The sequence below is a fragment of the Lepidothrix coronata genome, unplaced genomic scaffold (assembly GCF_001604755.1).
Source record: "Lepidothrix coronata isolate B3197 unplaced genomic scaffold, Lepidothrix_coronata-1.0 Scaffold71, whole genome shotgun sequence".
Classification (NCBI taxonomy): domain Eukaryota; kingdom Metazoa; phylum Chordata; class Aves; order Passeriformes; family Pipridae; genus Lepidothrix; species Lepidothrix coronata.
In genome coordinates this window covers 5673781-5687944 of record NW_016690251.1, presented here as the reverse complement: position 1 = coordinate 5687944, position 14164 = coordinate 5673781, and the positions used below count along the sequence as shown (strand labels likewise).

Sequence of the window (14164 nt, the reverse complement as noted above, 5' to 3'; positions counted from 1 at the left end):
TCCTGTGCATCAGTTCCTGCCCACTGCCTCCTGTTCTAGTGGTTGGCACCACCGAGCAGAGCCTGGCTCCATTCTCTTGGCACACCCCCTTTAGATATTTATACACATTGATGAGGTCTCCTCTCAGTCGTCTCTTCTCAAGGCTGAACAGCTCCAGCTCCCTCAGCCCTTCTTCCTAAGAGAGATGCTCCAGTCCCCCAGTCATCCTCCTTGCCCTCCACTGGACCTGTTTCAGGAGCTCTCTGTCTCTCTTGTACTGAGGTGCCCAGAACTGGACACAGCCCTTCAGATGTGCCTCACTAGGGCTGAGCAGAGGGGCAGGATCACCTCTGTCGACCTACTGGCAACGCTCTTCCTAATGCTCCCCAAGGACACCATTGGCTTTCTTGGCCCTCAGGACACACTGCTGGCTCATGGACAGCTTGTTGTCCACCAGGATCCCCAAGTCTTTCTCTGCAGAGCTGCTTTCCAGCAGATCACTCCCAGCCTGTCCTGGTGCTTGGGGTTATTCCTCCCCAAGTGTAGGACCCTGCATTTGCCTTTGCTGCATTTCAGACAGTTCTTCTCTGCCCATCCCTGCAACCTGTGAGGTCCTTCTGAAGGGCAACACAGCCCTCTGGGGTATCAGCCACTCCTCCCACCTTTGTGTCATCAGTGAACTTGCTGAGGAGGCATCTACCCCCTCATCCATGTCATTAAAGAACAACTTAAACAGTACTGGGCCCAGTACAGAATCCCGGGGGACACCACTACTGACAGGCCTCCAACTGGACTCTGTGCCACTGATCACAACCCTCTGGGATGTGCCACTCAGCCAGCTCTCAATCCACCTCACTGTCCACTCGTCCAACCCACACTTCCTGAGTTTGCCTACGAATCTTCAGAATTGCCAAGATCCCCCAAAATTACACTACTGGCTACAAACTCAGTACTATGTCACATGTAAACAGTAAGATATATCTGGATTTTGAAGTCTTCCTCCATCAGTTTTCATTCACAGGACAGCGGAGGGCAAAGCAGATTTTATGCTTTCTAATCAAAACACAGCATCCAAGCACTTCACCTTCACAGAGACCAAAGCTGGCTGTATCTTTCTTTTTCCCCACATCAGCACTGCCCCAAAGTACAACTGAGCAGATACTACACATTTGGTTGCTGTCAGGCAACCAAAGCTTGCAGCGATAAGTTTCTGAAAATACAAGCCAGGTCTGTCCCTAATTAAAATATGAAACTTGAAAAAGGAGTTACAAAGCAGCTTTTTCAAATTTTCTTATCATGAAAACCACTAATTTGATCCTGTCTCTCATTCTTTTTCACTTTCCCTTCTTTTGTTTGGATAAGTCTGTTTTCCCAAGGCAATAAGACATCACACTGTTAGCCTGGTATCTGTCTGTGCAGCTCCTCTTTCTCTGCAACTGATAGCTTCAGGTATAACAAAAACTTCAGCAACATTTAATATGTTCTTATCTCCAACAGAAATATTTTTACATTTCCAGTAAAGAATACAATGTATATATCACATAGTAGCCAGTTAACATTTAAAATGAAAACATCTGCTATGCAAACTGGTGGCAAAACATGTTTGCATTAAACAGCAAACGAAGAATTGCATTTTTGCTCACTGTTACCAAAAAGAACAGAGAAAACCAACTTAAAGAAGGCACCTCAACTAAAAAGTTTGATTTTTTTGGTTTTTTAATCAGCCAGTTTCTATGAATTACTTCATCAGTTGCTTTCCATTTTTTGTGTGTATGTACTAATATGAAATTTTATAAAGATATGTACAGTTAGTGCTTGCTTTTAAGTACTCTTACCACAAACAGCACAATATATTTTGAGAGTGTGGACTAAAGATCTGACTTGCCTGAAGTTAGGCCAGTTCCATAGAATACCTACAAAAAAGTAGCAAAGTTATCACAAGCTTCCTTCCTAAAGGTTTCTCTTGGGTATACAAATTCCTGATTTTGTGCCATTGTGCACTGGAATGAGTGATTAAATATAAAAAGTTAAAATTTTGCTGCTTGGATTAGGATCTTTTTGGGCAACACACAGTAAGGTTTTTCTGCATTCTTACAGCACCTAGAAATGGATATATAAATACAATATAATATATATATACAGACATATATATACAATATAACATAAAATATAAAGTGTAGCCTTCCAATGTGAGTATGATTTCCCTCAAACAGTCAAATGTAATGTTGTCAGAAGCACAGTTTAACATGGATTCAACATTATAAACATAAATAAAGAAACTGCAATGCATTGCTTGCCAAGACCAAGGGCATCAGTCCCTGGGACCCCAAAAGGTGTGCACATGCCCCTCTTTCAGCTCTAATTAAAATACCATAAAAATGAGCTTTGGCAGCACAGTGTACAAGAAGTACTGTGTTGTCCGCAAGAAATTCTGAAGGTGAAAATTGTCTGCGGACTCTAAAGCTTCAAAAATCTGAAGGGCTATAAAGACAGTGCAAATCAACATATATTATAGAAGCCTCCTTGGAATCTAGGCTGTTTTCAAAAGTTCAAGCTTTTATGGATATTTGAAAATGACACATGAAAATGACGAATTTGTATTTGGATTACAACTTGAAGAAAGAAAAAAGGATCTATATTCACAAGAAGTTAAACACAGATTGTGCAATTCTCTCTAATCAAGGAAAAAATTGGGTTTTGAATGGAGTCTACTTCACTTTTGCAAGAAATTATTCTCATCATGTAGATAGCAAATCAGAATCTGTCTGTTTAAAGCACTTAATCAGAACATGAGATGGTTTTGAGGTCTGCTATTTTTAAAAGGGTTAACATGATGAATAATTTTTACTAATGCTCCTAAAACCACCAGTTCTAAAATATGCAATTGTACACCACAGCCCCATGATTCAGGCAGGAAATTCTTTCTTCAAACCTCTCCGGGTATTCTATGACTCACATAACAATTGAGATATTTCCAAGGGTTTTCCTTTAGATTTCCTAAAATATTCTTCTGTAGTTTAACATTTTTCAGATGTAACACAACACTAAATCCCAAGCCAACTGCAACACAAGACTTCAACAGAAATCATAAAAATAAGTGTCTTAATTTTGTTTAATAGTGTTACTTGCATTTTAAACAATGTTGGGCAACTTTCAGGCAATGAGGACCATATACTTACCAATAAACTTGTTTTGCATAGTCTCTAGGAGAGCTTGGTGGGCATCTTCTGTTTGCAAAGCACATGAACATTCTCTGGCCAGTATGGTTCTGACAAGGTGCTCTCCACAACCTAAAAACACATTAAGATTGGGAATAGTCAAAATATAGGTGTCACTATGAAGAAACTCTGTCTTTAATTTATATCATTACATTAATCTGGCTGCAATTACAAAAAATAAGGACGTTTTCTTCATAGCAATGCATATGACAAGCTTCTGCCATATTTTTTTTAATTTTTTAAAAAAAGCGTGGCACTGAGTCACATGAAAATTCCACCATTTTTCTCACAACTCTCCTGAAATTTCTACTGCACAAATTCATAAAATAAAAAGGGTACAATGAGACTTTCTCTGACTTGTCACCTTTATCCAGACAGAATCCACTTACTCATCATTCTCTCAGCAATGATCCCTGCATGCAAGTCTTCAAACCAAGAACATCTTCAGTGAATGCCACACTAACTCCTTCTGCATGACAGAATCTTCTACTTAGTCCACATGATCTAGCCTTTTGTCAGCAAAGGAATACATGAATTCACCCATCCTTTTTCTGCCAGAGTGGCTGCTCACTGCACTACTAATATAAATTCCTGTAATTTTTAGAGGTTTAAGAAACTAAAAAGCTTCTGCAAACAACCACTCATTGCCTCAGTGCTTTCTGTATCACCTGAAACCTACTGAGGATGAAGACAAGCAGGTCATTACTCCTACTCTTATTCTGCAGGAACACTTTCACACCTGCTATTTTTTCTCCTACACTCTTTTCCATTCCTGTGCTGTGCTTTGAGACACGATGAGGCCAAATGGCACCGTGCATGTTTATTGGATCGACATTTTTTTTGGACAGGAAAACCCTCCGGTGATACCTTCTGCATATAGACAAAGGTCATTATACTAATTATGCCTCCAGTTTGTTGACATTTTTCCTCAATGGCAAGGAAGCAGATAAAGCAGCTGGACTAAGCAAGAGCCAGTTAAACGGTGTTATCCAGTTAGGAAAGAAGGAGAAACACAACTAATGTACAGCTACAATGTAACAATGATTTCAAATTATCTAATTTAGGTGACTACAGTTTGATCAGATTTGTAACTTCAGAGTATATCAGGGCCTAAAACTGCATTAGACACCAGAATACATAGAGAAATCAAATACATTGAATTCCCAATTATATATAAATATTTCTAGCATATTTCTCATTAAACACGACAAGGCGATGCAAGCATTGTGCTGGTTCCTTAAAAAAAATATATGTATAATCCAGTTGGACTTATTAGCTCAGGTACAGAATTACATAAATACACCTACTCAGCTTCCAGAAACAATTTATGGCTGGAAACAATCTAGTTGCTTCCACATGGCAGGGAGCTGGAGCCGGTAGGACATCAGCCCTAGGCTGGCTTCAGACAGCTCAGTCTCCACGGATAACATTCACTTTACTGGAAGCACTAACAAGCCCAGAACAGAGAGAACTCTGAGACACTGACTGAAGCCAGCCTAGATGTGGCATAAAGAAAAATGTAATAACTAAACCCAACCCAAAGTGGCCCCAGTGCAGCCTGTTGAGTGTCTCATCGCTGTGCTTCCCAGCATGCTGAGTTTAGAGCACTGACTGGTCTGGGCACAATACGGCACAAAACCACGTTGGCAGGTCTAGTGCTGTGTCTTGGAGCTACTCATAGATTGGTTTCTTGTTCTTCTCACCACTTTTAAACCTTAATTAACATGGTAAGCTACTCAAAAAAAACCCCTCTCTTTCTGTTCACTTGTCACACAATTATACCCTCCCCCTTGAATGCACAGTAAGTTTACAAACACTGTTCTTCAAAAATTGCTAATACAAAAGGAAAACAAAAAAATTACCCCACTCACTCCTAATTTCCAAAATTAGGGAAAAAAAACCAACAAAAAACCCTCAGGAGCATTGTGGATCCATTAGATCAGGGATCAGACTGATGAAAAATTGTGTGCATGTGTCCCAAAATCTTGCTACGTTCAATCATCAAAACAATACCTTAGTCTTCAGTTATATTCTCCTGTTAATGGGCAGTGTCTCCTGATTAATACAATTCAGCTCAACTGAATTGTTTGAAGTGGGGCACTTTGGCACTGAATCTACATACACTTGGCACAACAGAAAGACAAAAAAATCCTCTGTATAGCAAACAGATTGAGTAAAAGCAGTTACAGAGGAAAAGGAAAGAGCTGAAATACTACAACAATTACACAGCCAAGGGAGGCAGTTCTTGAGAGCACAAGGGGAAAAGTGTTTTCATTGAGAGCGTCAAGAGACAAGAGAAGGGTCCTGGTGGGGAGATAATCTTCAAGAGGCTCCTGCAATAGAGCATCCTCAGCAGCTGCTTACAGCCTGTCCATTCACTGCCTCATGACACTCACGCTCAAAAGCTTCTGTCCACAAAAAAATTGAGAGTTATCTACTACTTATTCCAGACAAAGAACATGGAGGGGGAGGGGGAAGCCACAAGATGCATTTTACCCACAGATCACAACCTGGATATCACTTTTTTTAAACTAAGAAATTTAATCACTACAAAGTTTTGCTGTGAAGAACAAAACTAAATAAGCATATGCTCCAGCAAAAACTGAGCAAGTTGATTTTTTTCTTGAAAAGGAACTGTTAATATCTTTATATATAACACTTATACCCTATATGAGGCAAGAAGCACAGGGAATGGGAATCAAACAAATGAGACACAGAAATGAGAGTGAGCCTATGCGTGTCCTATGCATCAAGTAATAAAACCAGATGTTACTACTTCACAATTTTAAAGTATTTCCTAAACTGGCATCAAAAAGACAATAGCCATTTTTTAGCATGACGCAGAATGTTATTTATCCCCCAAGAGAATGACTTTATTGAAGAGTTCCCATAACATCAAGTCTGCTCCAAAAAAACATTCAGAGAGAGAAAACTTAATCTGGGTTAAGAACAGCTGCAGCCCACTGATGTGATCCAGGATCAACCACAAAGAAAGCAGCTTTGCAGTTCTACTAACACATCACACATCTCTACATCCCCACAGACAAAGTCATTTCTTTATGTCATACTTATGTCAACCTATAAGGCAGCAAACTTACAGACTGCTGCTGGCAGTGTATGCAAAAATCTTTCAACACATCACATGCTGGCAATCTGCAGGGACAGATAACTAAGGAAAATAATTCCCCCTTTTGGAAAAGAAAAATTTGTTACTGCAGTTTTTGATGTAGGAACATCTATTTTTGAACAAGAAAAAAAAAACAAAAAAACAACTAAGCAGTGTTTTACATACTTTGACCAGATAAAGGCTGAGAAAAAGAATTACCCTAATTATTCCAATGGAATTACCCTTTCTATTATCTCAAGTCAGAACCAAACTGTCTTGCAGGTTTAGCAGATCTATCTGTCTCTGTAGCCTACAACACTGGAGATAATACTAGGACTAGACACAAAACGAACATACACATTAGTACAGGAATCAAAACTGATTTATATCTTACAGTATAAAGCTGTGGGTTCAAATTTATAGTTCTAGTCACTTGTAATCTAACCACCACATTAGCCAACTTCCAAAAAAGTTGCATTAACACGACCCAAGAGCACCAACTGCAGTGAAAGCTACTTAAACACATTTCCAAATCATGCACACAAGCTGATGAAAATGTAAATCTGGTTCATTTGCTTAACTACCTCACATTATACTACATTTAACTGCACGTGTTTATATTCTTGGCGGTTTTTTCACTGAATAATACTAAACACAAAACAACAGGGACTCCCAATAAGAATTTTTCAATTCTACATTAAAGACTCAAATATATTTGGTTTAGTAACTTTCCTGTAAACAGAGTTTAAATCATTTTACTATCCTCTCCCAGTTACAAGGATGACTTCTTTGGTAACCTGAAGCTCATTATATTTCAGAGACAAATATTTTGCAATGACAGACCAGCACTTCCCTAAGACTTCACACACGAGTGACTCAAATGGAGATGACTAGCTGGAAAAATTTACTGGGTTAAATTAGTGCTTCTCACTGAAATAACTGTTTCATATAGCAAACAAATTATTTTCCTAACACAGTCATATTTTGCAAACACCATGTTTCCTATTCATAACCCCTCCGATGACAAAAATACCACTGTTGGAACTGCTGCTGTCCATGTTTACAGGACTAAGTATAATTAACTGCCCTCCTCTGGGATCACTACTGGCAAAGGGGGCAATGTTTCTACAGGAAATGTATAGTCTATATAGTTTATTTTGATAAATCATGCCTGACATACTTGGTGGCCTTCTACAATGGGGTTACAGTTGTGGTGGGTTAGGGAAGAGCAACTGGTGTCATCTGCCCGGACTTGTGCAAAATATTTGAAGGCATCCCATACAACACCCTCGTCTCTGCATTGGAGAGACATGGATCTGATGGATGGACTGCTTGATGGATAAGGAATTGGCTGGATGTTGCAGTTCACGGCTTGATGTCCAAGCAGACTCCAGTGATGAGTGGTGCAATAACAGGACAAGGGGGGAAGGGCTTTAAACTGAAGGAGAGTAGATTTACATTAGTGATAGGACGAAATTCTTTGAGACAGTGGCACAGGTTGCCCAGAGAAGCTGTGGATGCCCCATCCCTGGAAGTGTTCAAGGCCAGGCTGGATGGGGTTTTGAGCAACCTGATCTAGTGGGAGGTGTCCCTGCCCACCGCAGAGGGGTTGGAACTAGACAAGCTTTAGAGTTGTTCACAACCCAAACCGTTCTATGATTCTATGAAAAATAAATACATAAACACATACGTGCAAAGACAGGTATTTTGATGCAAGTTTCTAGCCTCCTAGGTGAAAGGGAAAGAATTAAACAGATTCTTAAAGCTCCAGAGGTATATGGCAAGGGAAGGAAAGAATGACAAGGCTTGACAACCACAACACATTTATTTTGCAGTCAAACCAACACACTTGGTGAGAACCAGAATTTTACAAACAAACAAAAAACACAAACAAACAAAACTCATCAAAAAGATCCCAAACAACCTGTCTTCAACCAGAAGCTCCTACCCCTGCCTGAAAACTACTTGAAGATCATACAGAAAACCACCAGCCACTGTGCTGCAGGGTCAGGCCCATTCCATGCATTTCAATTAGTGTTTATCTAAATGCATATAATGGGTTTTCAGCTTTAAGTCTTTCTGAAGGTTTCATTCTGTTGAGCTTGGTGGTAAACGAAGCCAATGTTAATTCAACAGCGTAACACTGGAGGGGTATGTGCTGCAGCTGGCTGTGAAAATGTCAGTGCTGAACTGAGAAAACAGACAAGACATTTAAGCTAAAACTTAAAATTTTGTATTTTTTTCTTCCTAAGCAATTTTTTAATAGTTAATCAATTTGCTAGTTTGCTTTTGCACAGCTTCCACAACAACCAAATTACTAGGGTTTTTTTTTTTTTTTGTGAGGTTTTTATTTTTTAAGATTGTTAACATCTTCAAGTTTCAGCTATTTGATACTATTTTAAAATACAGACTGATCTAAAGGTAAGGTCAAAAAATCTGAGTTATAATGTTTACATTTCAATCTTTCTGTACCAAACAGTAACTAATAGCTCATAGTTTATCCAAACCTTAACTTGCCATAGACATCGGTCCTTCATTTGAGCTTCATTCAAGAAACTAAATCACTGCTTTTCCCCTCAGCATAGTGACTTCTCAAGTAGATTTCTAATGCTTGAAATAACCACAACAAGAGGAGAAAGAACCCAGCACAACACAAGCTGAACATCCCATACAATGTGTGCTCTGCATCCTGTAACGTCCCTCCAATGGGACCAAGATGGCAAAGGGAAGGAAGGCCTTGTGCAGAGCAAGGGCCTCCGAGCAGCGTGTCAGAGAGAAATTGTTTTTCTGCTCCTTTTGATGGGAGATGCTTTCAAGTCAGGAAATTAGAAGCAGGTGTGCCAGAGGGCACACACACATACATGCAGCACACTGAAAAACACGCGTTTCCAATTTGCAGACATGAAAGAGGCTCCTGTTGAATGGAAGGAGAAATGAAAATGTAGCTGCTCTCTGTGAGCCATAAGCAGGGAGCTTATGGAGCTCTGACAAGCTGCTGGAGCCCCGGTCTAGCTAGTGAAACACACAGTACCTCCACACAAAGTGCTGGAACTTGGTTTAAAGGAGTGTAAAATGGAAACTTGCATTACTCACAGCCAAGAATGGAAAAATTAATCTGGTTTACTCCAATGCCAAAGTATAAGTCTTCTCTTTTCAGAAGCTACAGATACAAGTTACAGGTTATCTGTATTGTATTATCTATACAGCAGAGTCTGAACATGGTCCTGTTGTTTCAGCTTTGATATTGTTATTTTCAGTTCAGTGGTAGTACCTTAAGTGTTAGCTAACAAGAACTACTATTGCTGCTTTATTTCCTGAATAATTTCTAGTTATGCCTAATGGAAACACAGTGAAACTGTATTTTATATCATTTCCAACATCTCTAGAAAGAGCTGACTAATGACTTGCAAGCCAGCGATTTTGAAAAACAAAATAGAGTACAATAAAAATATTTGCCTGGCAAGATACTGATGCAGTTAGTTACATATTAAAATAAAAATTTAATGTATAATTCTGAAAAGACATAAAATGGCCAGTCTAACAGAATGCACTGCAGTATTAAATTAAAGTTGCATAACTTTCAGCTTTTTGTACTCCTATCAGCTGCTGCATCTTGTCTTCATACTAGCAGGGGAAATTTTTAACTTACTGACCTGCTGCCAGGAAGAACACCTGCAAACAAAGTCCTGTCCAATTCCTAAAGCATTGATCCTAGAGGGATCAATGGAGCACATTCCTGCTGCAGACAGAATATCCTTAGATGATTTACCTACTAAGAATATGCAATGGAAATCTTCCAAAAGGTTGAAACTTTAGTAAATTTGGGTAAGTTTCAAAGATAACAAAAGACAAATTCAACATCCAGACAAACTGTCTCTAAAGTATCTTCTCTAAGGTGGGAAAACACTTACTATGTCTCTAAGTTTTTAATATAGGCAAAATAAACTAAAATCACTCTGAAGAACAACTCATTCAGCTTTTCTACAATTTTACAGATAAGAAAAAAACCGGTTAAACATGTACAATATGCCAAGTGCATGAATCCTTTACTTCTAAATAGTGGGAAATGGCAGGTAACTTTATAATAAAGCTATTTGTTTGAATTATTAATGAGAATTTCTGATGTACCTCCAAGGGAGGTCAGAACAAAGAAAAAACTTGGGTCCCTTATAAAGGATGTACTTTTTACATTCTTCTTTACATTTAACATATTTTGAAGGACTCATTTCAGTCAAACTGAAAAGAGAAAAGCAACACTTTTTTACTTTGCCTGCCTTGAGAAGCTTTGCTGCTACTGATCTCTTGCTAAAAATACTACACCTCTCGAAACTACAACACTTTTGTCATATAAAACTTACAGGAAAGAAGCAAGACAGTAGCTTATGTGTTAGTTACTTCAATATATTCATTTACTCCCAATCACAGAGAAGTGTTTAAGACACAAAAAGAGAGCTCGGTTTGCCCCTGTCTCCAATTCAATTTATATCCCTGCACCTATTTCAAGCCCAATTAAAATTTCAAGAGGCAATAAGCCCTCTTTGATTATTGCATCCATCCAGCCCTGCTTCCCAACGGCTCTTCCAAAGGCAATTCAAACAACCACTGATAATTTTGAGGACAAACCCCTCAGCACGGAACACTGTGTTCAACTGACTGCTTCTCAACGCTACCATTCCCACAAATCATCTCTGCCCCTTGCATCCTTTCCCTTTTCCCAGCCTCATGGTGGTGGTGAGTTAGTTCAGACACCACATGCTACAGCACTGAAGCCTCTGAAAGGCATCTGGACACAAAGGCTTCAGAGGTAAATGCTGATCTGTCTGGAGATAGACCTCTTCTTCCTCTACCCTCTGGTTCATGGGAACAATGACATAACTCTTCTCCATATGCAGCTGCTTCATCTGTGATGCATTAGGTTACCTATTATTCCCCAAACCTTACAGGACCAGACTGATTTTGAGAGATAATACATATTTCTACAAAGAGATCAACTGTATCATAATATCCATCTCACACAGCGTAGCTCAAACAATCTGTTCAGGATGCAAGGTTTGCATGTGAAATTCCTCTGGGCATTTGGAGCGTGGACTCAGAAGGACACAGACACACAATGCTGAACTTGTGTGTTATCTCAGGCCTAATAACACATGTGAGGTTGAAGCAAGATTTATAATTACATCACAAATGTAATTCATTGGCACAGGTTGTCCAGAGAAGCTGAGGATGGTCCAATCCTGGAAGTGTTCAAGGGCAAGCTGGATGGGGCTCTGGTCTTGTGCAAGTAGTCCCTGCCCATAGCAGGGGGGTTGGAACAAGATGGTCTTTAAGGTCCCCTTCAACACAAACCAGTCTATGATTCTACAAAACAACACCTGGCCAGGTATCCACCACCGGATCCTTGTACACCCACAACTGCCCTCAACACCTGGAGATGATAGAGCCATGGATCTGCATTACAAGTCCATTCATCTGCATTACAAGTCCATTCATCTGCACTGAAGCTTCCCTGAAAAATATTTACTCTGTGAATTTCCACATCACTGTGGTTTGTGTCAAGAATGTGTTTTCAAATAAGAATCTACAGATCAGTGGCTTCCATAAGGAGACCAAAATGCTGGCTGTGACCATAGCTCAACAACCATTTTTATGAGCACAGGCCATCTCTCCATAGATGTCATTCCTATTCCATTGTATCCCACATTACCTGTTCCATTTTACCTGCAAAAGCAACCACGAGACACACAGTGGACTGGAAAAAAGGAGAGATATGAACAAAAACAAGAAGTCTGAGCAGGAAAAGGTGGGAGAAGGAAGAGTGAATATACTTATTTCCTTATTGATGTGGATTTCAAAACCAAGAGAACCCTCCTTGAGGAGAGGGCTTGACTAGATCTCCAGAGGTTCCTTCCAAGCTAAATGATTCTGTGCTTCCTCACAACACAAAGTGTGCTATTTTTCCCTCAGGAATGATGCATCATATATGTATATCTAACACAGTTTTTAAACTATTTTGATGTAAACAATAAAATGCCTTTATCAGAACAGAGGCCACTGCTTTTGATCAAAGACCTTAACAGTCTTTTAAGATCTGGGTGAATTCACCAACACAAGACACTCTTAAGGGAGCTGGGCACATTATCCTTCTTTACAGAGAACAAATGAAGTCTATACATGTATATACACTGCTCTTACCTGTGTCTGATTCAGTCAAGAACAGGCTCTGGGCAGTGGAGAAGAGCAAGGCATCACTGAAAGACTTTTCCCAGATTGAATCTTCAACCACACCTCATAAGTAAATCTCCATAAATCTGATATCCCTGCTACCTTCTCAATAAAACACAACTTTGGGCTCAGTCCTGTTGAATTAACTCAATATATTACAAGACTTCAATCCTTCTTCTTTAGGGTTATAAACCATGATTAAGTCCTATTTAAATTCTTCCTAGGACATCCTATGTGCCTTTCTTGTATCAAATATTCTCCTCAAATGGATTTTAATAGAAGCTGGAGACTTTGCAGCTTGTGTCATAGAATTTCTGCATTTTGTAACTAATGCAAGACCTTATGTCTGCCTTCAGAAATGCAATATTAAAGGTTTGCTGGCTTTAATGACTGATACCTAGACACAAAGCACATCCCCACACACGAGGAATGGATAAGTACATTTTTACTACCTACTGTTGCAAAGCTAGAAAAAGAAATGCAACACATCAGTCTCCACACTTCCACTCAAAAATTCCACCTATAGATGCCTTTCAAAGCCTCATGCATTAGCTGTTACTGTAACTTTGGTATTTATCTTTATATTTCTGGTTAAGGTTCTGTATATCCAGACAGAACTATGACTTTTCAACTTATCTCTCAGGAAAGACACAGACTCTTACCCCAGTAGTATTACTTTTGGCACAGTTAGTGGATGAATATTCACAACCATCACGGATATTCCAACTGGGGAGGAGATTCAATGTCACACTTGATACTGTTTTGAATGAGAAGAATATGCACAAAGCCTTTGATTCCTATTATGTTCAGGAAAAAATAGGAAATGTTTTCTTAAAGTACAGCCAAAAAAACGGACTATTGTTCCTCCTGCGGTTGGGTTTTGTTCACAAATGTTTTCCCTCCAAATAATACCCATCTTCCTGTGTTTACATTCATATACCAACAAAAAACAGCCACTAAAGAGTTCCAAGTGGCCTTAGAAGTGTGGGTTTGGCCTCTTTTTTTGGGGAGGTGGTGGGGGTGCTTAAAGGGGTTTTTGTTTGTGTCTGTGTGCACGCATGCATGTAAAAGCTTTTAGACACCAGAGATTTGGCTTCTCCTACACGCTGACCCAAAAACCAGTTTAGCTGTTACTTACATTTACACTAAATAAAGGCCACTGGTCTTGCTCATTCATTTAAGAAGCTTTCACTCAGTCTCTACCATCATTCTTGCATGGAATGGCACTTGTATTATGCTGTTAGATGTCACAATTAAGACTTCCCAGGTATCTTGGCTATGCCAAGATACTGCAAAATTCTCTGGATTTCTTGTATTTTAATACTGGTTTCGAGACACTTAGAGAAATACTTGTAATGCTTATCCTTTGGGTGCCAACAAAGTCCCACAGTCATTTTTTTTCCTAAAAAAAATATTAATTTTTATATAATCCAGAGTTTGCATGTCAAAATCTCTCCAAAAGTTGATAGAAAGAAATCAGAAAGATTTTACTTGTTTGCACAAAGACTGATTTTAGACTGAGAGTTACCGAATAAACCTTGAATTTCAGGCCCTTTATATTCATTCCTATGTTCCACCATCTCCCCCATCCTGTCTTTAGAAAGTCTTCATCTTTTGATTTCAGTTGTCCCAGGCCCTG

The 14164-nt window shown here is 39.3% G+C and overlaps 1 protein-coding gene across 5 annotated transcripts in view; it reads right to left on the bottom strand.

The window, feature by feature from the left end:
• TASP1 (taspase 1) overlaps nt 1-14164 on the bottom strand; it is a 78651-nt gene that overhangs the window by 21917 nt on the left and 42570 nt on the right. For all 5 annotated transcript variants that reach the window (XM_017818957.1, XM_017818960.1, XM_017818962.1 and 2 more), the window contains one exon: nt 3159-3269. In XM_017818957.1, coding sequence (XP_017674446.1) covers nt 3159-3269 — 111 coding nt within the window. The remainder of the gene's footprint in view (nt 1-3158; nt 3270-14164) is intronic.